Source organism: Hibiscus syriacus, unplaced genomic scaffold (assembly GCF_006381635.1).
Source record: "Hibiscus syriacus cultivar Baekdansim isolate YM2019G1 unplaced genomic scaffold, ASM638163v2 tig00110290_pilon, whole genome shotgun sequence".
In the NCBI taxonomy this organism is placed as follows: domain Eukaryota; kingdom Viridiplantae; phylum Streptophyta; class Magnoliopsida; order Malvales; family Malvaceae; genus Hibiscus; species Hibiscus syriacus.
The window spans coordinates 232,876-258,784 of record NW_024062663.1 but is presented as its reverse complement, the minus strand read 5'-3'; the positions used below and the strand labels follow the sequence as shown (position 1 = coordinate 258,784).

Here is a 25,909-nt window from a genome sequence, read left to right as displayed (position 1 = left end):
CAAGTTGGAGTTTTAAGATGGTAAAGCCTTTTTGCTTCAATTGGCCGGTACCTAACTTTTATATAAGAAAATGTTCATCTTACCTTCCTGGCTTGTGGACTAAAGCTAATGTCATTGGAAGACCCCATTGGACTGTGACTGTTCTTAACAGCTAATTTTGAAAGCTTAAACATGACCAAAACTAATGCACCATTCATAATTTTTTTCCTTACATTAATGAAATTTGTTACATACAACCAAAGACAACCATATTAACTTGAATGCGATTAAAAACTAGCTTTTAAGGTTAGATTTCACATATGGGTTTCTCTAATGCAAAATAAACTGTCTTTTTGAAAATTTACTAAGTCATCTCAGATTCTTTTTGAAAGATTGATCGTCTTTGATTGCTTAAGTTATTCATTTAACTTGCTTCTGGAAGAACAAAAAAGCAAATACACGTTGTACTTCAAACTGTAACAGCGTGAAGCACCAACCTTGTTAGCAATCTACATAAAAAGACTGCTTAAATGCCTACATTCCCAAACAAGCCTGTCAACTCTCTCTCTCTGGTCTTTCTATCTTTCTTTCTTTTTTCTCGACCCTTTTCTCCTGCGCTCTCACTACTGAGTTTCCTGGTGATTTTATGGAGTTTTAGCAACCCTGTGTCGATAATCTTTGTGAATTTGTATTCTTTCAAAGGTCTCTCTCTCTCTCTGTTCATTCTCATACTTTTTTTTTAATTTGGGATTGTGATTGATGAAACTTCCTTTGCAATATAGCATTTATACAAATACTGTCTTTTCTGCATTGATATTATCTGAAGCAAAACAATGTCTTCTTTTTCGTTGCTACGTTGTCTCTTAAACATGCAAGCCAGAAAAGGTTGAAGAACATTTATTCAGATCATTAGAGCAAAGTTCATAAATGTTTTAAGAATGTATTTCCATAGTTTTGTACACTGCAAAACATGTTCTATACATTTGCAGTAAACTTCTTTCTAATATTCTTATTTTTCTATTTTGTTTCACCAAAGATGGGGGAGATGTCAAGCTTCCAATTAGGTGTCATTGGGGCCCTGTTTCTTTCCGTTGCATCATCTGTCTCCATTGTCATATGCAACAAAGCTTTGATGAGCAATCTTGGCTTCCCTTTTGGTAATTTCTCTTTGTTTGAAATAGGATTGCCAATTATCATATTGTGTTGATTTTCTTCACATCTTCATTTCTCCTTGGTGCAGCTACAACACTCACCAGTTGGCATCTCATGGTAACATTTTGCACCCTTCACGCGGCTCAACGATCCAATCTGTTTGAGAATAAATCAATCGACATGAAGACCGTGATTCTCTTCGGCCTCCTCAACGGTGTTTCTATCGGACTTCTCAATTTGAGCCTTGGATTTAACTCCATTGGATTTTATCAGGTGAACTCCATATCTGCAGACATTAGTACCACGTACTCATGAAAATCATTTCAAAAATGTATATTTATTCAGAACCTTATTCTTTGCGGAGACTCTTTTGACAGATGACTAAACTTGCAATCATACCATTCACTGTATTATTGGAAACAATCTTCCTGAAAAAGCAATTCAGGTTTTTATTCTTTTGACATTGTCACTAAACTTCTGATAGTCGAAGCATTTTTTGATATTCAAAGCTTTACCATAACTTTATGTTTTACTCTGTGCAGCCAAAAGATAAAGCTGTCCCTCTTCCTTTTACTTGTTGGAGTTGGCATTGCCTCTATAACCGATCTCCAACTCAATTTTGTTGGGACAATCCTTTCTCTCCTTGCAATTGCAACCACCTGTGTTGCACAAATTGTATCCTTTAAAACTCGGGCTTAAGATGCATCAACTGATCAATGATTCACATTTAAGACCCATATTCCAAGGGAATGAAGCTCAACAATGAAATGGGTTTTCTGAAATGATCTTCAAAATTCAATATTGAACAGCATTTCTTTTTTGTTTCCTTGAAAAGGTCACTAAAAAGCTTATTCTTAACTTTGATGAATATAGCTGACAAACACCATACAGAAGAGGCTGAATGTCTCTTCAACCCAGCTGCTGTACCAGTCAGCCCCATTTCAAGCAGCTATTCTTTTTGTCTCAGGCCCTGTGGTAGACAAGTTCCTCACCAAGCAAAATGTGTTTGCTTACAAGTATTCCCCTATAGTCTTGGTAAAAAGAACCCAAGCCTTCCCTTTACTCGGCATTTCAACAAACAGATAATCGACACGATATTTCAGGTAACTAATGACAGCTCAACTTACATTGATTTGCAGGCTTTTATCATGCTGTCGTGCATTATTTCAGTATCAGTCAACTTTAGCACTTTTCTGGTTATTGGGAAAACATCCCCAGTTACATATCAAGTGCTGGGCCACCTCAAGACTTGCCTGGTTCTTACTTTGGGTTATACGCTGCTGCATGACCCTTTTACAGAAAAGAATATCATCGGAATCCTGATAGCCATTTTTGGCATGGGTTTATATTCATATTTTTGCACCCAAGAGAACAAAAGGAAACAAGCCGATCCATTGGAGTATCAGGTATAAGTACATTTTATACAGTAAGCACTGACGTGTATATATAGAATTAGTATCTACTAACAAAAATATAAAATTATTTTAGTTTTAGAAAAATTAAAGATTGTTGAATGAGTAAAAATAGATGGTTGAGATTAATTATTATTTTTCTTTTTCAATGAATATCTTCACATTTATTATTATTAATCTCAATTGTCTATATGCATTCGTTCAAAATCCTAAATCTATGTAAAACTAAATAAAAATATTATGTAATTAAATTCTACCCCATATATATATATAAATGACCTCAAATGAGACGAGACAAATTATAAGTTATTCGAGTTTGATTTGGTTTGGACTCGATTAGAGCTCGAACTTGATTTGAGTTTTTAATATACCAAAACGAACTACTTGATACTTAACTCAAAAAAATCGCGAACAGTTCAAAAAAATAATATTTTAATTTTTAAAATTTTTTAAAATAAATTATTAATAATATTAACATTTATATATTTTTTAATGCAATATAATTGTTTTATTATTTAATGTACTCAAGGTTTAGGTTTGAGTTAGAGTTCAAATTCGAGCTTCAATCGAGCAATCTGAGAATATTTCAAGTTCAAGTTTTTTCATTCTCATGTAGAACTTCAATTTTAATTTGAATTCGAGTAGACAAATTTAAACTTGCAAGTCTTTAAATAAAATCAAACTCAGCTTTATACTTCCTGAATCGAACTGAACTTGACTTATAGCCCTATATGTGTATACCTTTCTTCCCTGTCTATATATATTTCGAGAAGGGAAATTGACCATGTTTATTTATGCGTTGTTTTACAGATGAAAGACAAGGAAGAAACATTGATTCTGGCTGTCGAGAAAGAAGGCCATGAAGTTAAAAATTCAGACAAGGTTTCCCATGTCTAAAGCATAACAGGATTTTATGTAATTAAGGTGGTGTTTCAAACATTTTATATCTTCCCAGCATAAATGAATTTCATTCTTTAAATAAACCACTCATTTCCCCCTTCATCTCCTCTCACTATTCTGTTGGTAAAACAGACAAGAAAAAATATGCTCAAAAGAAAGAAGTGATATGAACAGAAAATATTGCTTTTTCCATTAATGAAGATCATAGAGTACATGGTTTAAATAATAAAAAGTGTTAATTGAACATAACTGACCATTAAACACTAAACAACTAAATGAAACATAACTTATCACTAAACAACTAAATAAAAAAAATTTAGCTCGCCCTATTCCCATATGTAATGGGGTAAGGGGGAGGTAGGGTAGTAGGCTATACCCCCAACGCCAGGTTAAGAGCAGCTTCCGTGGAAGACCTCCGACAATCAGAATTATGAATTGCCCACCGTAGGACTCGATCCCACGACCACAAGATTATAAACAACTAAATAACATATAAAATAATAAAAAATGATTAAATAATAATAACTGCCCATAATAATTTGAATCACCCTTTCAACATCTTCACAATTTATCCTTTTGCTGGATAATTGCAAAACCAAGGTTGTTCACACATAATTGAGCTATCAATCTAACTTCTAGTTGTTTTATATAGTTTAAGATCACATATAAAGTACGGACCAAGCAACCTTAATGGTTAAGAAATTGTTGTTATACATTGAGATCTCGAGTTCTAGTATCATGTATGCAGAGGGTTATGAGTGTTCAATGTCAAATGATTGAGAGTTTGAATATATATTAAATTGTATTTATCCTAGACTAATAAAAAATCATACATAAACATACTTGAGACAAAAAAAATATATTGATTTTCAATAAATTCATGCTTTGAATGATTCAATTAACAAACAATCATACTTTTAAAAATAAAAAAAAATATTTGATCACAATGGTCAATTTAGGCATCCTTTAATCACTTTAGACAATTATAATCACTTATCTATTCTAATATACTCGTCACACAATCCACATATCAGTTGAATTGCCTAAACTTAACAAAACATATCATAGAGCATAACATGCCACAATTCAACACCTTGCACCTATTGCATACTTGTCTAAACACTAAAGTAAAATTAACAACAAGCATCACCAAAATTAAACTTTCCAATCAATCAAATATAAAAATTCCAAAACAATAAAAAAAATATAATTCCAACATAAGAAGAGTCTCGCATTAATAAAATTCCAACAAAAGGGAATATTTTGAAAATTAATTGAAAATAAATACAATATATTAAATAAATAAATAAAAAAACACTTTAAAATAAGGCGAAGTATAAAGGTCACTAAGCTATGTCAAAATAATTTTGTTTTGGTCAGCAAACTTTCAAATAGTATAAATAATCACTAGACTTCCCAAATGATTAAAAAATTATTATTAAAATTTATTGAACTATTATAAAATGTTCATTAAACTCATAAAATATTATAGAATGATCCTTCAATTTATCAAAATTTAATTTATCAAAATTTTATTACTGTTATAACATAATAAGAATATTTTGTAATAGTTTGACAAGTTTAATATTATTTTGTAACTTTTGAAAGTTTAATGACAAAAAAGTTCATTTTAACATAATTAAGTGATCTATGGCGTATTTTAGACAAAAACTTTAAGAGTAAACTACATAAATAGTACCTAAACTATTACTTTTTTCTATTTTAATACCCAAACTTTATTTTATTTCAAAACATACCTAAGGTTTAGTTTAAGTTTTATTTTGGTACTCATCCATTAAAAATTTAACGATGATGTTGAGGTATCATCATAAGTTAATTCTACGACATCATTAAAAATAAAAATACCACGTCAATAGTTCTATTAATTTTTTAATGGTGGGTACCAAAATGAAACGTAAACTAAACGTTAGTATGATTTTAAAAGGAAATCAAGTCTGAGTACCAAAACGGATCAAAAGTAATAATTCAGATACTAAACGTGTAGTTTATAAGATTAATAAATAAAAAAAAGGTGAAAAGGGGAAGTAGATGATTGGTTGCATAAATTTCGCGTACTTTTTAAACTTCAAATGACAGGTGTAAAGGGTGATAAGGTAATTTTGAATAAATTCAATATTCGCTTGCCAATCTTTGTCTCATACAAGCTTCCTCCATCTCAGAATTTTCAGTTTTCTTAAACAAAGAGAAAACAGGAAAAAAAAACGCAAACGATTGATAAGCCGAGTCATTTTTTTTCCTGTTCTTTTCTTTGTATTACACCAATCCAAAAATATATATATATTATTATTTGGCATTCCATTACTGGGGATCGAAGAATCGAATTATCTTTTCATTGCCATAATTTTTTCTCTCTTAATTCCGTGTTTGTTTGGCAAAGAGTTTTCTTCCTCTTGTTTTTGAAGAAAAAGGAGGAGAAAAATGGCTGGTTCTTCGCAGAGCGGAGAATTGAAAATGGAAGGATGGTTACATATAATTCGCTCGAATCGGTTTAGATTACAGTACTCAAGGAAACGTTACTTTGTTCTTGAAGAAAATCTTCTTAAGAGCTTCAAATCCATGCCCATTTCCAATCTCCAGGTCTCTTCCTTCTTCTCGTAATTTCTTTTTGTGAAGAAGCTTATTTTGCAAGCTTCTTTACTCATTTGCGAATATTTAAACAAATAATGGCATTTAACTTTAATATGATTCTCGGAGGGTTTTTTTTATACTTTTTGATTAATCGATCCAGTTGCTATAATAAATGAATAACGAATTTATGAAGTAATGATACTTATATATTTTTATTCGTTTATTCAATAATGATTTTGTTTACTTATATGTATTGGTCGAATATACTTAATAATTCACCGGAAACACGCTTTCTGCTAGTGCATGAGTGCTTCGACAAGGAGAGAGCTTGGTTGAAGCATTTATTCTTCTTCTTTCTTTTTAACATATGTAGCTGACTCTTTTCTTAGATAAACTCTTTTGAATAGCTTCAATTGAGCTGTCTTCCAGATTTACTGGTTCATTTACTTCTGGTTAGAGAAATAACTGTTTATAGGTAAATATGGAGAATTCTACTGTCAAGTTTGTATCGGGAATACTTTACCATTCACATGTCAGTCTTTATGTTTCTTATTTCTTTTTGAAAGTTGAGTTGATTTGATTACAATCAAGCCAAGGAAAGAAGTATCTCTAATTTATGCGTAATTATACAATGATCATGAGATTTTACGTCTATGCTTTAGTAGGAAACAGCTGAAGCTGCCTTCGAAGAACACCTGATGATCAGGCTATCTAGTGCTTCTGTGTCTTGCTGTTGCAGTTCTTTTTTAGATTTGAAAAAGTATTGTGTATACAATTTTATTAGTCAGTAAATGGGGATGCTAACATAGTATTTAGGCTCAAATTCATTATTGAGTTGATATTTTTCCTTTTTGTTTAAGCTTCACTGTTGCAGGCTGCCTATTTGACAGATTCGACAATTTTAGTGAGCATAAAAGATAAACCTTGATTTTCCTTTCAGGAACCTGGTAGACGTGCAGTCATTGATTCATGTGTTCGAGTTGCTGACAATGGGAGGGAAAGCATTCACAGAAAAGTATGTGATTTTCTCCCCTAGGAAAGTGTTAAAGTTTTTGGTTTTTGTGTTCTGATTAGTTCATGCCATTGGACCCTTGTAACAGCAGCTCTTTATCTGACTTGTAGGTGTTCTTTATATTCACCCTTTATAATAGTTCTAATCACAGTGATCAACTTAAGGTGAGGCAAATATTTGACAAAAGGATTGTTAATCAATATATATCATACCTTGACCTTCATTTATGAGATATGGAATGTAAATGTAACAGTTAGGTGCTAGTAGCCCCGAAGAAGCAGCAAAATGGATTCATTCCATTCAGGAAGCATCCTTAAAGGTGCTGAACTTCTTCCTCTTGTTAATGTACATCTTAACTTTCAGGCGTAAAATGAGATGAGACAGGACATTTTTTATGAATATATTCAGGATGGTCCATACCCCAGAAATGATGCTGCTTATCCTAAGAGCAGATGGCAGTCCTTCAGGTATAATAATGATTCACCATCTAGCATTTCTAGTCAGCATAAGCTTCTGCATTTTTTGTTATCTGTTCACCTATGCTTGTAAATTATTTGTTATAAGCAGATTGCTTGAATAACTTATGTTGAGTTTGTTTGGAGTAGTTAGTAGTGATGTACGACATGATGCTCTTTTTATCATGTATCCTCTCATATCTGTTCCCCATAACTATATATCAGTTTCTTAGAAGGACTCCGTGCATGCAGATCAAGTGGTTCCAATAATGAATATCACAATAATTCTCTTGACTGGACTCTTAATTCATCCACGAAGATGGACAGAGCGATATCTGATGTTGTAGCGCCGTCACCTTGGACAATCTTTGGATGCCAAAATGGTAAGTAGAAAACAAATGTTTCTGATTTTCTAGATTGACATAGTTGTTTGTTTAAAACCACTAGGCAATGCAGGTCTCAGACTGTTTAAAGAAGCTAAAGAAAGGGATCCTCATAGAAAGGTCAGTAGCTTTTGATTCACAAGTCAAGGATTTCATTCTATTCCATGACTTTTTTCTCTCCTCCCTCCATTGGCAGTGGGATGACCATCCAGCAATCATGGCTGTGGGTGTCGTAGATGGAACTTCGGCAGCCATTTTCCAGACGCTTATGTCTCTTGGACCATCAAGATCAGAGTAAGCTTCCAAGTGCCAAGTACTCTGTAATTTCTGAAAATAAAGCTCTTCTTTTGCAAGAGGCATGGCTTGATTTATCAAGTGGTATTTTAGATCTGTGCATAATAGTAATTATACTAGATCTAGCATTTGTGATTGCTATTCCTATAGGACATATTTTCGTGTGCTGTTGGAGCTCATGTGTCATTGTTGTTGTTCTGGATAAGAAATGTGAATTTCAGTTTGATGGATGAAAGAGTAACCGTGTAATTGCTTCCCTGGTTAATGTGAACTTCAGTCTCTTTAGAAACTCTTAATACACAATAGTTTAATAGCTACACAAAAACCATAAGAAGAAATGCAAATTCTGAAGATGATACCATGCAAAGTTTGGCATCTGAATTTAGTTCACTTTTTAATGAATTCATTTTTATTTGTCATTACTTACATGTGCTCTCTTGTTTCCTAAAGTTGTGCAAAATTATAATTCTGTTAATCTAGAATTGTAATTTTCTTATCTGACACACTTTGTCTCCTTTTCTAAAACCAAGGCTAATTTTGCAAATTGTCTTGCAGATGGGACTTCTGTTTCTACAAGGGTTGCGTGGTTGAACATCTTGATGGTCATACTGATATTGTGCACAAGCAGCTTTATGGTGATTGGTTACCTTGGTCAGATCCAAATTTCTGATTTAGTCAACATGTTTGGCAAGACAGGTTTCTGTATATATGTTTCTTCTTAACTCATTATCCTTGCAGGGGAATGCAAAGGAGGGATCTCTTGTTGCGGCGCTATTGGAGAAGAGAAGATGATGGAACATATGGTACTAATTGCTTTGAAGAAATTCTTTAAATTTTTATGCAGAAGTTGGAACGGATCAAATTAACTTATTTTGGTTGATATGGTTGTTATTATGACAGTTATTCTCTGCCATTCGGTGTTTCACAAGAACTGCCCCCCACAGAAAAGCTATGTTCGTGCCTGCCTTAAAAGTAATGTATGCCTGAAATATATAATTAGCGAAAGAGAACTTTTTTAGATTTTCTGAGTTTGCTATGTTATGCTATTATACATAAGTAAATATGTTATAAGTAGCATGAACTGTTTTTGGTTTAAATTTAGCATCCAAGAGCCTTGTTTCCTTATAATCTCATGTGTGAGTGATCACATGCATGTATACTGGTTTGTGTGTGATATTGAACCTTCTTTGGCTTCTCAATTTTAATACTGCTCATAAGTTCTTATTCCATTGCTTTATTTTCATTTTATCAACTTTACTGTTGTCCTTGTATACCACGTAGAAATATGTGGGTTGTGGCATATGATGCACACTTTTTTGTGAAAAAAAAGGAGCAAGGAGGATATCTATTTAAAAGCAGCAAAATCAAAGGTTAATCTACAAGGTTAATGTTTGACGCTTACTTGCAGGTGGTGGATATGTCGTATCTCCTGTGAATGAAGGAAAACAATCTGTTGTAAAACACATGCTTGCAATTGATTGGAAATTCTGGAAATCTTATCTTCGAACTTCAGCATCCCGATCTATTACGACTCGGATGCTTGAGAGAATTGCTGGTAAATCATGTATATGTGTTATAACTCTGTGATTTATCATCCCAAGCCTCTCAGCTGCTGCTATAATCTTATTCATTTGTTCATATACTTCATGTGTGTTTTGTGTATCTGTGTTATAACTTTGTGTGATCATTTGAGGCATTAAATTCTAAGTATTTATACCATGTACTTGCAGCATTACGAGAGTTATTCAGAGCAAAACAAGGAAAATATCCTTCAGCAGATCTTTCATCAGGAGAATTCATAAGAAATGTTAGGTTGCACCAGAGTGTAGAAGATGGTGCAGTTGATATGTGTACACAAATAGAGGCTGGGAAAACTAAGGAAACTATAACTGAAGGAATGGAAAGGGCTCCTTCAGAACACTCGATCCTGTTAGGTCTTAATGATGCAGCTGATGAATTCTTTGACTTTCCTGAACCAACAGACTATGATCAATCAGAAGGTGGATGGGCTTCTGACTTTGGTCCTGAAGTGTACTCTCAGGTGCACATCAAAACAGTTATTATTGGTTTTTACGTGAAAGTGAATTTGCAGTTAATGTGGTTGCGTTCCTGTTACGCCATCAGTAAATGAGGATTTTACTAGTTCTGTGTGTATCATTTTTCTCTGATTTTCTCATTTTATTTCTGCGACTGAGAAATTTGCAGGATACACGCCATCCAAAGTTATCAACTGCAGCTGTTTTAGTCAAAAAGTTACATGGTCTTGCAGGTGGTTCCTATTTGGATTATCTGTATTCACCTTAAATTATGTATCAATGAAGAATTTTCTTTTTCAGAAAAAGTTGTAGAAACATAATTTGCTGATGACTTACAGTTCTTCTATGTTGTAGTCCAAAAACGGGGCTACATGGACTTACAAGACATGACAAGGGAAGATGGTACATCTTGCTCCTATGGGAAAACTCTTCCCAAGGATCCAACTTGCACATTGCCTTGTAGTTGGACTGCCGCAGAACCCTCAACATTTTTAATTCGTGGAGAGAATTACCTAGAGGACCATAAGAAGGTATGAAGGAAAATGTTTCAGTGAGGACGAAGTTGATGTGTATGACAAAAATTCAGCTGGTGTGTTCTATGATGCTTCATTGTAAGCATGATTGCAATCATGCAGTGAACTGGCATTTGTCTCTAATGATCTCTAATTATGCTTGCCCTTCCATGTTTTGCATATCATGTTTTGGATATAATCAATTGTAGGCTTTTGTAGAGTTTATAGATGTCATATGGTGATCAGCAACTAGAAGTTTGTAGTCATGGATATCCCCATTGAATTCGTTTTGGCTTTTGTTTTATATAGCTCCACTTTTAGTTTCCCTGCATTAAATTTCAACTTCCAGTTTAAAATTCTATATTTACTCTGCTTTCTTTCAGTTTAAGGCAAAGGGCACACTGATGCAAATGGTTGCTGCAGATTGGCTAAGATCTGACAAAAGAGAAGATGATCTAGGAGGGCGTCCCGGGAGCATTGTTCAGGTTTTCCGCCCCCTCCCCTCCCAATATATGCCGTGTACATTTTTTTGAATTGAGAATTTGAGGTCATTGCTCTTGAATCATCTATAAGATCCATTAGTTGCATTTGGAATATCTTGGCTGTCAATTAAAATAATTTTACAAAGTCGTTTATCTTGCAGAAATATGATGCGCGGGGAGGATCAGAGTTTTTCTTCATCATAAACATACAGGTATGTTGGGTTTTTTTTCTTGCATTTAATTCTGTCAAGTTATATTTCCATCTGTGTTGTCATTGGTTCTTTAGCATTTAAAATTATCGAATTATTTCCTGCAAAACAGGTACCAGGTTCAACAACATACAACCTAGCACTGTATTATATGATGACTACTCCAGTGGAAGATTCACCTTTGCTACACAACTTCATCAATGGAGATGATGCATATAGAAATTCACGGTTTAAGCTCATTCCATACATATCAAAGGTTGGTGCTTGCAGCATGTTGTAGACTTGTAGTTGAGATCAATAATCTTTTCTATCTCACTAGTCAGAAGAGACTTAAACAATAAACTTAAAAAGAAACAATCACGCTCATGTCTAACTCCGATTAAGTCGAACAGGAGAAACTGCATTTTCCGAATTGTCTGTGCATTCTATTAGACACCTCTTTTGGTCAGTTCAGAGATGTGCATTTTCCGATTAAGGTTTCTGTGCGGAGTCGACCTGGGCCTTGTGACCTATGAAGAAATATAACTAATTGCATGCATTCTTACCATGGATACTAGCTCATGCTGCATGCAACTCCTTGCATAAAGAAAAGGGTTCTTATAGATGACTTTGTTTTATTAGGGATCGTGGATAGTTAAGCAAAGTGTTGGAAAGAAAGCATGCCTCATTGGCCAAGCTCTGGAAATTAATTACTTCCATGGGAAGAACTACTTGGAGGTAAATCTAAACTATCCTCATTTTGAAACATTCAGATTCACTGTATTTATGTATGTTATACCTCCGGAGATATACTCCGGAAATAATATCTCTGCCCACCATTCATTCGAAGTCTTATTCTCCTCGGATGGCTATAGTCTCACGACTAGACCTATGACAGTCTCATGTGATTTACTAGAGTCAAGCCTGCTCCACCAGTTATATTCATCTAATTTAAGTGGGTCTACATTAGTTATAGCCGTCATAGGTCTTACACCAGCCTCCTATTGCCGGGTTATTTATATCCCGAGAAAAGGCTTAAAAAGGAGACTCTTTCCCCATTCTCTCACTTATATTGTTCATCTTCTTCTACCTTCATTCCATCTCCTCAAGCGGATTAACCTCCGCTCACGGCCTAGTCTTCACCGATTACGTCTCTATGTCCAAGTCAGAAGGGATAAACCACCAGCATACGACGAGACAAGCTTATTCCTATCAAGAATATACATTGATTATAAATTCAGAATTTTATGATGATAACAATTAGTTTCATTCTCTTCAAGCCTCGTAAAGAGAATGAAAAGTAGATGTGACAATTGAAATATAGCACGAGAAAGTTTCGCATTATGAAATTTTGGTATTTGTGTGTTTCAGCTCGGGGTCGACATTGGGTCGTCGACAGTGGCAAGAGGCGTGGTCAATCTTGTGCTTGGCTACCTCAACAATCTGGTTATTGAAATGGCATTCTTGATACAGGTAAAAAAAACACAAAGCAAAACAATGATGGAAAACTAAAATGCAAGTTTAGGCTTGGATTTGTAAAATCAAAAGTAAATTAGAAAGATAAAACAATGAAGATTCACCTTTTTTTATTCTAAAATGATTCGTTTTTATACATTAGGATGGAAAATGATAATCTTTTCTTTGTTTCTCGTCAGTTTTCCTTCCTATTAATAACACTCAATTCATTTTCTTCACTTTTTTACTTTCTACTTTTCATTTTCTTGCATAATATCAGAAAATACCTCTAACATTTAATTAAATAATCATTTTAGTCCATATTTATTTTTCAAACATTTTAACCTCTAATATTTTATTTTGAGATAAAAAGATCCTACGTGAATGAAAAATATTAGTCAATAAACCTTAAACGTTCTAAAATAGAGTTCTTTTTGTCCTAAAATGAAACATTAAGGTTAAAATGCTCCAAAAAAAAAGAATCAAAATAACTATTTAATCAAACATTAGATATACTTTTTGGTATTATGCTTCTGTATTTTCTATTAAACCAAACACACTTAATATTTTCCTCCGGGGGAGAAGGTTGACCTTTTTTATTTTCCGATCTTACACTTCCATTGACGTCCAACTTTGTCTTAAACTTTTTGATGTGGAAACCTACAGGCGAATACAAAAGAGGAGTTGCCGGAGTATCTTCTTGGATCATGCCGGCTGAACCATTTGGATGTAGCGAAATCTGTTCCAATAAAAGTAGATTGAACTTTGTTAATCTGATTGGGATGATGAGCTTAGATGATGAAGAATGAATGCCAAACTAAAATCAATTGGGCTTTATCAATACCCATTGATATGAAAACCAGCCCTTTTTGTATAGATGCTAGTGTATTCAAAGTTTCCCATTTTGAATTTTCCCCCTACAGGCTCTGTTAGCTTATCATTTTCTTTTATTTCTAAATAGAGCAAATGCACTACTTGAACGGTGTTAAAATATCTAATCTATGATATTTGATTTATAAATTATCAACCTGATAGGAAAAAAATGTCATCTTTTATATATATATATATATATATATAAGTATTAATATAAAAATAAGTATTCAAACTATATTTTTTGTTTCATTTAAGTGCTTAAATTATTTTTTTTGTCATTCTAAGTAACTAACGTTATAAATATTATCATTTTAAGTGTCTCGGTTATAAATACTGTTAAAAAAAAGTATATTAAATAACATGTGTTATATTTATATAATTTAAAAAAATAATATTTTTAGAAAAGAAAAATGTTATTTTTTCTTTAAAAAATATTATTTAAAAAGCATTAAAAACAAAATAAACAAACCCCAAACACCGTGCATCCCTTGCAACCGTCTCATCCCCACTTGCGTCTTTCGTACTCTTTTCTCAAATCACCGATTGACCTTTGAATGGACAAAGGTCAATAGATGGCCAAATGGCTGATTGTCACGATCGGACAAATGATATAACGGTCGATTATGATGATCAATTATAAAGATTTAAAAGATCTTTAAAGATTTGAATATTTGGGATTTTAAGAATTTAAGTGTTTAAGTTTAAAAATTTAAGGTAATTAGATAACAGTCGGTCACTAAATGGTCGATGACGACTGAAATAGTTGTTTGTCAACGACTAGAGAGAACCAGGGCGACAGTGATGGTAGTAGCGACGCCTGATATTTGGATTTTAGAATTAAGGTTTTTAATATTTGGGTTTTCTTTTTAAGATTTAAGAAAAGTTTGAAGTTTTAAAAAATATATAATTTTTAAGTTTTTTTGTTTTAAATAAAAATTTCAAAATTCTATAAACGTGATATTTGGAAGCTGGGATTGGAATAAGTTAACCACATTACTCCTGGAACAAACCTTTTGGAATAACGTCGACGCCTCCCAAGCGGAAGTAGCAACCAGAGGCGGGGCTAGTACATGGACAATATGTGCGACGGAACAGGTTCCGAAATAGTGAGGGCCCAAAAAATTAGATTTATTACTATTGTTATAATAAAAAAACAAATAAAGTATTATGGATTAATGGTAAAATTGAGATTTAAGGGCCTAAAAAATTAGATTTATTATTATTGTTACAATAAAAAAACAAGCAAAGTATTATGGATCGTGGTAAAATTGAGATTTAAGGGTCTCTTTTTAAGAATTTGTATAGGGCCTCCAACGTCCTAGCCCCGACCCTGGTAGCAACAGTAACAAACCTACTCCTAAGGTAACATCGACGTTCAACATGATATCGATGTTATAAATGAATTAATTTATTATTAATAAAAACTAAATAATCAAATTAAATTAAATACTTTAATTTAAATAAAAATTTAATTTAATAATTTAGAATATATATTATCCTTTTTGGTAGTCAAATGTAAACTTGTGAGTGTTTTCACAAAATTATATTTAAATTTACATTTGACTACCAAAAAGGATAATATATATTCTAAATTATTAAATTAAATTTGTGAAAGCAGGTTATTGGCTACCACAAAGGATATTTAATTCGTCTAAAAATTTATTTACTATTTAATTCCATATATTTATTGATGTATGCATATCTTATAGACACAATTACTTAAACTTAAATCTATTAAAAAAATAATATTATCTTTTATCAATATATTTCATTAATGGATATCAACGTTATTATAAATTTAAATCAATTTAAGTACGTGATATCTATTCAAATTAGTATAATTAATTAAAGTATAAATTTATTTTATTCATGGTGTACGAAACGTTATACGAAATCTTCATTATAATAATTGATTTTTGTTACTGCTTACAGAAGTGGATAAAAAGATAAATGCAATAAGAAATATTATTCCCGAGCACGTTACCACCGCAAGTAACTCACTCCCTGATAACATCACGTCGGCCAACGAAGCCGAAGGAAACGGCCAGCCTCATAACAGTCCTTACGGTCCTTGGATGATGGTCGAACGACGACGTCGACGCCTCCCTACCGGAAGTAGCAACGGTAACAAACCTAGTCCTAAGGCAACCAAGAACCAAGGGTTCAGGTTTGTTGCCTTAACTGCTGATGAAACCGAAAATGGAAAGGTGACCCATAATCAGGGAACTAATGGTGAAATAATTGGAGAAGTTACCGCCTCAAAGGAAGTTTCCATGCCGGTTTCAGAGGGCACGATTAAGGGCAAGAATAAACGACCAGATTCTTCCCATGCTGTGAATAATGATTCACGACCTATTGGTCAAACTCTTACTAAGAATTCAAATCCTATGAAACAAGGCTCTACCAAGGTGGGACCCGCCACTCAATTGCTTGTGCACACTTCTGTTGAAACAATTCAAGTTACCAGTGCACGTGCCATATCCCCCATGCAAGTGGACCACGTTATCTCTCCCATGCATGACCCCTTAAGCGATGGCCTGACTTCTACGGTTTCTAAATCAGCAAAGTCTGGTAATTCAACGCCGATGGAATCAATGCAAGGAACTTCACAGGTAAGTCTAAATGGTGAGTGTTTTAATTCTAATACTAATCCTATTTTTGTCAACTCGCTAGGAGTGGAAGGCAGCTCGATGGGAACGTCTTTGAACCCTGTGTCGCATAAGGTGGTTAGCTTCAAAGATCCTTCTACCATTGGACAGAGGAAGTCCAACGACCATGGAAAAAACAGAGAAACCTTGTTTCGAAGGATAGGAAGGCTCCCTATGTGATTCGGAACAAGAATCCTACAGTTAAAACTGGCTCTGGACTTTGTGTTCCTGTTCTTGATGCGATGAAGGGAGTCTTGAATAATATTCAAAGCCAACCTCATCCCCAGTCCACTGAGGCGGAGTGTGTTAGTAAGACTACCAAACAATAGTGGTAATCCCTCTTCCTCTTTTTCATTTTCACGGATTTTACAACATTAATTTGGAATTGTCAAGGTTGCGATGGGATTAAATTCCCAAAGATCTTTGAGGAGCATGTTCAGGATCATAAACCAAGTTTGGTAGCTTTAATGGAACCTCGGATTAGTGGGAGTAATGCGGATAAAGTTATTGGTAAACTTGGGTTTGATCACTCATTCAGAGTCGAAGCTACCGGCTTCTCTGGCGGTATCTAGATATTATGGAATTCTTCATTATCGGTGGATATTATTGCCGCTCATCCTCAATATATGCATGCTACTATATCAGGGAGTTCTATTCCAACCCCTTTTTTATTTTCCGCAATTTATGGTAATCCAAACGCCACTAAGAGAAAGACCCTCTGGAGGGACCTAAGTATCCTTAGCTCTAGAGGACTGTGGCTCTTAGCTGGTGACTTTAATGCTATCCTTCATTGTGCAGAAAAGAAAGGGGGTATTCGGAGTGGTGTTGGCTGTAATTTGTTCCGTGACTTCATGGATACTCATAATCTCATTAACCTTGGCTTCAAAGGGCCCCAATTTACTTGGTCCCGTGGAGGCGTTTCTGAACGTCTTGACCGGATGGTTGCCAATGATGCCTGGACCACAATTGCTCCAAACTTTTCTATGCACCACCTTACTCGCATTAAGTCTGATCACCGACCCATTCTTCTCCAGACCTTGGACATGGCTCCTCGAACACTTAGGAGACCTTTTCGCTTCATGGCTGGGTGGACCAAACATCCGAATTTTGATCTCTTCATCCAAGAAAATTGGTCATTCTAGAACATCCATCTTTCGGTTAGTAACATTGCAGACTCTCTTAAAGTTTGGAATAGAAATGTGTTTGGTCATATTGTGCAGGAAAAACAAAAACTCAAGAAGCAGATGGCTTCTCTTCAAGCCTCTATTGATAGTTTTGGACTCCCCCACCAGAAAGATGAGGAGCTGAGAATCCGTACAAAGTTGGAGGAGGTGCTTGGTCAGGAAAAGCTTATGTGGAAACAGAAATCGTGTGATACCTGACTTTCTGAAGGTGATCGGAATACGAAGTATTTCCATAGTCGTGCTCTTATCCGTAGGAAAGCCAACCGTATTCAAGCTCTTCGTCTAAGCAACGGAGATTGGTGCTATGATGATGATACTCTCCGTGAAGAAGCTACCATGTTCTTCTCTAATCTTTATCATGATGATGGTAATCGTACGGGGACTTTTACGGTTAGGAGAGCCTTCCCATGCCTCTCGAAGTCTGATGTTCATAATCTGGATGCTCCAGTCACCAATGAGGAAATTCATACTGCTCTATTCGATATGAGCCCCCTCAAATCTCCGGGGTGGATGGAATGAGTGCTTTGTTCTACCAACATCAGTGGCACACTATTGGTCAATCTTTTTGTGCTTGGGTTAAGGATATGTTCAACGGAAAACCTTTTGATCCGAAAATTAATAAGACTTTGATTGTTCTTATTCCCAAAAAGGACCCTGAATCCTTCACCGACTTTTGGCCTATTAGTCTATGTACAGTTCTCTATAAACTGGTCATGAAAATCATCGCAAATAGATTCAAGTTTGTTTTCCTGAAGAAATTACGCACAATCAAGCCAGTTTTATTGCTGGGAGGAGCATTATAATATCCTGGTTGCTCAGGAAGTTATCCACTCTACAAGAAGGAAGAAAGGTAAAACTCACTGGATGGCTATAATGCAACTTCTTTGGAATGGCTCTCTTTCAGCAGACTTCAAACCGACAAGAGGGATTAGGCAAGGTTTCCCTCTCTCCCCGTATTTGTTTGTTCTTTGCATGGAGGGTCTTGGTCAGATCCATTATGCTCAGAATTTGAACTTGTGGGATTCTATGGTTTTGTCTCGTGGAGGTCCTAAACTTTCTCATTTATTCTTCGCTGATGACTTGCTTTTATTCTGCAAGGCAACCAGGGATCAAGCGTTTCTTTCTAGAGCTATCCTTGACCAATTTAGCAGGTTTTCGAGGCACAAGGTTAACTCAAGCGAGACCAAAGTCTTTTTCTCCAATAATGTCTCTGAAAATCTTGCTAATGACCTATTTTTTCTCTGATTTCCAACGTTCCTTTAATTTGGGAAGTTATTTGGGTATGCCTCTTTTCCACAATCGAATCACTAAGAAAACGGGTGAATTCACGAGATAATGTTCTCGTACTTTTTTATTCACGATATAATGCACATCCCAGATTAATTGCTGAAATGGGGTGAATTCTACAGCAACCTTGGAGGTCGCCATGGCATCCGGGCGACCTGTGTGGTGTTTTGCAAAGGAGCAGGTGTAGGTCGCCATGCAATCAAATAGTATTGGAGCATGCATGGGGGAGTTGTGGGATGCATGCTGTGCATGGGACGTGGGAATGCATGGGGGAGTTGTGGGATGCATGCTGTGCATGGGACGTGGGAACTGTGCATGGGCCATGCACGTCGAACGGTGTAGGTCGCCATTGAGTCACGGCGTGGTAGGTAGGTCTCCATGGAGTCTCAGCGACCAAGCTCTGGGAGATGCATGCATGCGTTGCATCATAGCTGAGAGATTCCTGCATCCGTAGCTGCATGTGTTGCATCTATAGTTGCGTTATTGCAGCGTTAATTTAGCTGCCAAATGCAGCAAATATTATTGTTCAATTGCAGCCTTTCAATAGTCAATAGTTATACGATGCAATGCTAATATTATTTGCTTCAACAGTCAAATTTAATGACTCTGTCCAACGCTCAGTTGCTTTATATAAAGGATATGGGGTTTAGGGTAGAAGCACAAGCAGAACCAGAAGCATAAGCACATATAAACTTTGCTGAGAGAAAGAAAAGGAAGAAGAAGAAAAGAAGATAAAGGCTCAAACATAGTTCGTGAGGTAATTTTTTTATTGTTTAATTTAGTTTATTATATGAAATTATTAGTTTGTTAGTTTCGGGTTTAGGGTAAAACTAAAATCTAGTTAATTAGTTTGTTAGTATAAATTATTAGTTTGTTAGTTTAAGTTATATTATATTAGTTTATTAGTTTAAGTTATATATTATATTATATAAAAAATTAGTTAATTAGTTTCTTAGTTTAAGTTATTAAATATAAAAAATATTAATTAATTTGTTAGTGTCTTTAAACGTATATTAGGTTGTTCGTTGAAGTTGAAGTTATATTATAAAAAAATTAATTAGTGCTTAATTAGTTTGTTATTTTAACTAAGTTATATTATAATAAAGAAATAGTTTATTAGTTTAAGGTATATTATAATATATTAGATTATATAAAATTAATTTGTGGGAGCTATTGTTGTTTAAATAAATATTTTGTTTACACATACAGGACATTATTTCACAACATTTGCCCACGTATAGATTGATTCGAAGAAAGAAACAAGGCAGGAAAAGAAAGTAAAGGAAGAAGGCATAAAGACGTGAGTAATTTATTATTTTTTGTTGTCCATTTTTTGTTGTTGTGTATGTGTAAATTAGTTAGTTAGTAAGTTTATTTTAGATTATATAAACTAATTTGTTCGAGATAATTTCCGTTTTAAAAAATATTGTGTTTAAAAATATTTAGTGTTGTTTTAAAAATATTTTGTTTAATTTACATTGTATGTGTATATTAGTAAGAAGTAAAAATTAATTGAATGAAATAATCCGGACAACGCATTATCTCGCGAAATAATTATTTCGAGAACATTATCTCGACAGTTTTGCCTAACAAATTTGTTTGATATTTTTAAAAAATAAAAAATATTATCAAACTAATCATTATTATTAGTAATAATTACTAAATGATTAGTATCAAATATAAATCATTAAATATTTATAATAAATAATTATTAGTGATTATGACTAAATCATATTATTATTAAATCATTAAATATCAAATCATTAGATTAATAGTAATTATCAAATCATTATTAGGTTTATTAGTAAGCAATCAATCAAGTTAAATAATAAATTTTATTTGATCATTAATATAATAGTATATTATATTATATTTAATAATTTATGAAATTATCTTATCTAATTTTTTAATCTAAATTAATTTATTTTTTTATTTGTAGAGAAAATGAGCAACAACTTTTTCACGATTGTCCATTATAATGGACAGATTATGGAAAATGAGGTCGGAGTAGTTTTTCAGTCTGAAAAACCAATAAATATGATGTTCAAAAAAGACATCACATTTATAGAAATGAAGCATAAGATAGAAAGAAAAATTCGAGCTGCAGTTGATGGTTTGAGGTATAGGTTTATGATATGCTCTAACCCAGTCAGATATGCTGCAGTTCCACTTGAAGAAGATGATGATATTGGAACCATGGTTGGATTACATGAGTCAACCAATATAGCAGTTATTGAATTATTTGTTGATGTGCGTAACATATGTGATGTTCTTGGGTCATCAAGAGGTGTGGCTCAAAATCCATCTGAAATGGCTTTATATAGTCAGTTTGAGGAGCCGACATACAGGTTCCCGAACAGTTTTATGTCACTATTGGAAAGTGTAAATGAAGTCGGGGGGACATCTACAGCAGCAGAATATGAGACGAGAAACATACCGGAATTGGTTGTTGATATTGACGCTGAAAATCGATGGGGAGAAATCCATGATGATTCAAGCGAAGATGAAGAAACTGAAGAACCCGTTTTGGGCGGCGACGAAAATATTTTTGGTGGAGGTGCAATTGATGAAGTTCCGACACCGTATGAAGCTACTCCTCACATGTACGAGATAGACTGTGATGCAATGAGGGCACCTGAATTCCTAGACATGCCACATTTACCTCCGTACCAAATGACTGAATCATTCGATAATTCTGGTGAATTTTCAGTTGGGGTGCAATTCAGAGGAAAAAATGAAGCTACGCTGGCGATTAAAGAGTACTGCATCAAATGCCATGTTGATGTCCATGTTGCAGAGTCCAACCAGAAAACCCTATACGCAAAGTGTGTAAAATATGGCCCAGAGTGCAAGTGGAAGATCAGAGTGTCAAAAAATCAAAGGCACGATGTTTGGGTCATCACGAGGTACAATGGTTCGCACACATGTTTGCGAAACTCCATCGAACAAGACCACCGACTATTGGACTCCGATGTAATATGTGAATACGTGAAGGCGATGGTTGAAAAGGATCCAAGGATATCTTGTTCAGTGTTAGCTGCATCTATTCGAAGCCAATTTGGATATCAAGTAAAATATGGCAAGGTGTGGAATACGAAAATGAAGGCAATGAAGTTGACGTATGGAGATTGGGATACATCGTACAATGAGCTACCACATTTGCTACAAGCAATGAAGCGATTTATCCCAGGAACTATAGTGAAGTCTCAAACCATGCCCGCATATGACGAAGAAGGTCAACTTCTGCCAGGGAAGAAAATATTTCATAGACTATTTTGGGCATTCAAGGCATGTATTGAAGGATTTCCATTTTGCAAACGTATGATCCAAGTAGATGGTACGTGGTTGTATGGTCAATATAGGCATGTACTTTTGATGGCAGTTGCTCAAGATGGTGAGCGAAATATCTTCCCAATTTCATTCGCCATTGTTGAGGGAGAGACAACAGAGGCTTGGGATTTCTTTCTGACCAATCTACGTCAATATGTCGTTCGTGAAGATGGAGTTTGCTTGATATCCGATAGAGGAACGGGTATTTTGGCGGCAATTGAACGACCAGGAAGTCGTTGGATACCTCCGTATGCATATCCGACATTTTGTATCCGTCATATTGGCAAGAATAGTATCGACCAGTTTCATAACCCACATATTCGTAGCGAGATAGTCAGCATGGGTAAGTTTTATTTTCAATATTTGTGTATTTTTTACGTGGTTTTTTTAATTGCGGTTTAACACAATATATTATGGAACAGGATACGAACTACGTCGACCAAATTTTGACAAGAGATTGGAGAATTTGAAGGTATTTTACGATGATCAGCGTGTTTGGAAGTGGGCTTCAAAAATACCGCGGGAAAAATGGTCGCAAGCATACGATAAAGGTAGGAGATACGGACATATGACCACAAACCTTGTTGAGGCCATTAATTCGGTACTAAAAGGTACACGCCATCTCCCAATAGCGAGTGTGGTGAAAGAGACGTACTTTAGACTGAAAGTTTGGTCGGACAAAGGCAAGGAAATTGAGAGTCTCATAAATAGAGGTAAAACTTGGGCTCCTACAATGGTGGAATCAATGGAAGCAAATGAGCGATTGGCAACATCAATGGTTGTTCATAATTTCGACCGAGTTGGTCATACTTTTATCGTGTCGTGCATACGTCGTAACGTCGGAGGAGAAGACCAAACATTTAGAGTTGATTTACGACACAAATGGTGTGATTATGGTCGTTTTCAGGCATGGAAATATCCATGTGCTCATGCAGTCGCTGCATGTATGTATGCTGGTGTAAGCGCATACACTTATGTTGATGAATGCTTCCACCTACGTAGGATATTAAATGTCTACAACTATGTGTTCAGACAGATCCCGAATGAATCATATTGGCCCAAAAAGGATCATGATGAATGGCTACCAAATCCAATGCTTCGCAGAAGTCCAAAGGGTCGACCTGAGTCCACTCGAATTCATACCAGTATGGATTTCCATGCTATAGAGAGAGGTCAAGCAAAGAGATGCGGATTATGTAGGGGTGAAGGCCATTCAAAAAACAATTGTCCTAATTTACCAAGATATAGGCCTCATCATTAGTAATCATATATGTATTTCTATGTATTTATTAATCATTATAAAAATGATTTAATAATGATTTAAATATTTAATGATTTGATGATTTAGTAATGATTTGATAATAATCATTACAGTAATAATTTGATAATAATCATTATAATAATGATTTAGTAATAATCATTATAAAAATGATTTAATAATGATTTAAATATTTAATGATTTGATGATTTAGTAATGATTTGATAATAATCATTATAGTAATGATTTGATAATAATCATTATAATAATGATTTAGTAATAATCATTATAAAAATGATTTAATAATGATTTAAATATTTAATGATTTGATGATTTAGTAATGATTTGATAATAATCATTATAGTAATGATTTGATAATAATCATTATAATAATGATTTAGTAATAATCATTATAAAAATGATTTAATAATGATTTAAATATTTAATGATTTGATGATTTAGTAATGATTTGATAATAATCATTATAATAATGATTTTATAATAATTATTTGGTTATTATTTAGTAATTATTTATAATAATGATTTAATACTAATGAAATAATTATTACTAATAATTATAGAATACTAACAAATGAGTGTACAAGTGTGGATTACTTAGTTTAAATTTATACATAGTCGAATTTATTAATGATTTTTAAATATTTAATGATTTGATACTAATGATTTACTAATTATTATTAATAAGGATTTATTGTTAATATTTAATTATTTGATACTAATGATTTAAAATAGTTGATTTACTAAATATTTAATTATTTGATACTAGTAATGATTTGATACTAAAAATCATTGTTAAGGTTAAAAAAACTAGTCTAATTTCAATAAATAATTTGTAATAAATAGCAAACGAGTTTACAATTGTTGTCGATGCCGGGGTGTTGTTGAATGATAATGTCGGGGCGGACGTCTGATACGTTGTGGCCGTTGTGGCTCAGGAGTATTGTACCCATCCCCTCATTCATTGGGGGTATTTGAACTGTCATGTGTTCAAAGTCATACGTCGACGAAAACGTATGAGAATAGATGGGTGCCTCAGGCTGCACAAACTCTGGTATGTATGCCGGGACAGTAGAATCATCAATTGCGTGATGCAACGATTGTGGTGCGCTATTATCCACATCGGTCATTTCCGCTTCAGGTTGTAGAGATGAACTCCCACTCCCACTCGGTAGAGAGTATTCAGCTTTACCAAATCTTTTCTTAAACCTCAAAAATTGTCGCCTCTCTACTATTGTTGTGAGGAACGGCTTTCCATTATCCAAAAAATAAGCAAGGTAAGCCGAAGTCTCAAAATTAAAGTCGTCATCTTGAATGGCGTCAAGAGTTGGCATGAATGAAGCCCTATTGTTCCAAGCATTAATGTAGGTTGCATGCTTCTCAACCCAATTAACGCTTTCTTTACGACGACCATCAAATCTGTGCAAGTCGTCATGCGTCTCAACCCAATTCACTGGACGACGACCATCTAAGTTTTGGAGGAGGTCATGATCCCATGGACTCCGCGGAATAGGTTGGTGGAAGTGGAATTGCCTCAGCACTCTATCCCCAAATTAGATCTCAACAAAAGCAAAATTGATCAATGGTGTAACAGCACACCAATATTGAAACCCATCTAAAATATTGTGCGGTATCAACGCAAATAATTCTTCATTCATGTATGGTCTCCAATTAAACTGTAAAATTACAAAAACAATAAAATTGATTTAAATCAAATAATATAGTTAATTTAAATAATAATTAAAAAATACAGATTATGCATACCTCCTTTTTGGCCTTAATGTCGATCTTCAACCTGAACTCTTTAATGTTGTTGTGCACCAACCCTGTGCCTTCAATTTTATGCCTCCATTTGTATATCAATCAAAACAAAAATAGAGACATTTTGTTCAATAATTTTAATCAAAATAATTTTTTTTAATTAATATTTTATATTAAAATAGAGGATTCATATTACCTTCCGGCAAGTGGAAAGTCAACCGCAGTCCGACTAATCGGTGTCAAAAACGGAAGTCTATGCCAAGCCCATGATTGTAGCAGCAACAGACATCCACCAATTTCTACTGTATTATTATCATTCACGACTAATGACGCCTTACACATCTCACGATACAAGAACGCCAATATCGCCGAACCCCAGCTATATTGCCTACAATTCTCAAAATTTGTTAAAAAAAGAAGATACTGAGTGTGAACATAACTACCGGATTTATCAGGCATCAAAATTCCCCCAATCAATTGTAATATATATACTCGTGTTGCATATATAATTTCGTGCTCCGTACTATTTGATTGAAGTTGAAATTCATTCTTCAACCATGACAACCTCACCCGCCACCCTTTACACTCTGGTGGTACGGGCGCTTTCCCAAGAAACAAGTTGCAAAGTTGTTCCAGCTTATTAAACTCATGTGACATTACCACCGGCATCCCATTAGTTTGGACCCCGAGTTGCATTGTCA

The 25,909-nt window shown here is 34.3% G+C and overlaps 2 protein-coding genes across 2 annotated transcripts; both read left to right on the top strand.

The window, feature by feature from the left end:
* Positions 1–538: 538 nt before the first annotated feature.
* LOC120116252 (UDP-xylose transporter 1-like) lies at positions 539–3,533 on the top strand. Its single transcript, XM_039136788.1, has 8 exons — positions 539–681; positions 1,016–1,136; positions 1,220–1,404; positions 1,509–1,576; positions 1,674–1,806; positions 2,005–2,166; positions 2,271–2,537; positions 3,354–3,533. Exons 2-8 carry the CDS (start codon positions 1,016–1,018, stop codon positions 3,438–3,440), a joined length of 1,023 nt encoding a protein of 340 aa, XP_038992719.1. The 5' UTR covers positions 539–681; the 3' UTR covers positions 3,441–3,533.
* Positions 3,534–5,794: 2,261 nt separating this feature from the next.
* LOC120116273 (protein ENHANCED DISEASE RESISTANCE 2-like) lies at positions 5,795–13,763 on the top strand. The gene is made up of 21 exons (XM_039136802.1): positions 5,795–6,041; positions 6,973–7,047; positions 7,155–7,208; positions 7,298–7,363; positions 7,453–7,511; positions 7,752–7,882; positions 7,956–8,002; positions 8,079–8,176; positions 8,732–8,827; positions 8,915–8,979; positions 9,077–9,148; positions 9,585–9,731; positions 9,907–10,217; positions 10,382–10,445; positions 10,567–10,742; positions 11,108–11,209; positions 11,368–11,418; positions 11,528–11,671; positions 12,037–12,132; positions 12,766–12,867; positions 13,516–13,763. The coding sequence occupies exons 1-21, from the start codon at positions 5,883–5,885 to the stop codon at positions 13,609–13,611; spliced, it is 2,211 nt and encodes a 736-aa protein (XP_038992733.1). The 5' UTR covers positions 5,795–5,882; the 3' UTR covers positions 13,612–13,763.
* Positions 13,764–25,909: the final 12,146 nt, after the last annotated feature.

Excerpts from the sequence above, each read along its gene's own strand:
- LOC120116252 (XM_039136788.1), top strand. The coding sequence starts at position 1,016 with ATGGGGGAGATGTCAAGCTTCCAATTAGGTGTCATTGGGGCCCTGTTT. Across the intron at positions 1,137-1,219 it reads CAATCTTGGCTTCCCTTTTG|CTACAACACTCACCAGTTGG; the intron begins GTAATTTCTCTT and ends TCCTTGGTGCAG. Across the intron at positions 1,807-2,004 it reads CCACCTGTGTTGCACAAATT|CTGACAAACACCATACAGAA; the intron begins GTATCCTTTAAA and ends TGATGAATATAG.
- LOC120116273 (XM_039136802.1), top strand. The coding sequence starts at position 5,883 with ATGGCTGGTTCTTCGCAGAGCGGAGAATTGAAAATGGAAGGATGGTTA. Across the intron at positions 8,177-8,731 it reads CTTGGACCATCAAGATCAGA|ATGGGACTTCTGTTTCTACA; the intron begins GTAAGCTTCCAA and ends ATTGTCTTGCAG. Across the intron at positions 8,828-8,914 it reads TATGGTGATTGGTTACCTTG|GGGAATGCAAAGGAGGGATC; the intron begins GTCAGATCCAAA and ends TTATCCTTGCAG.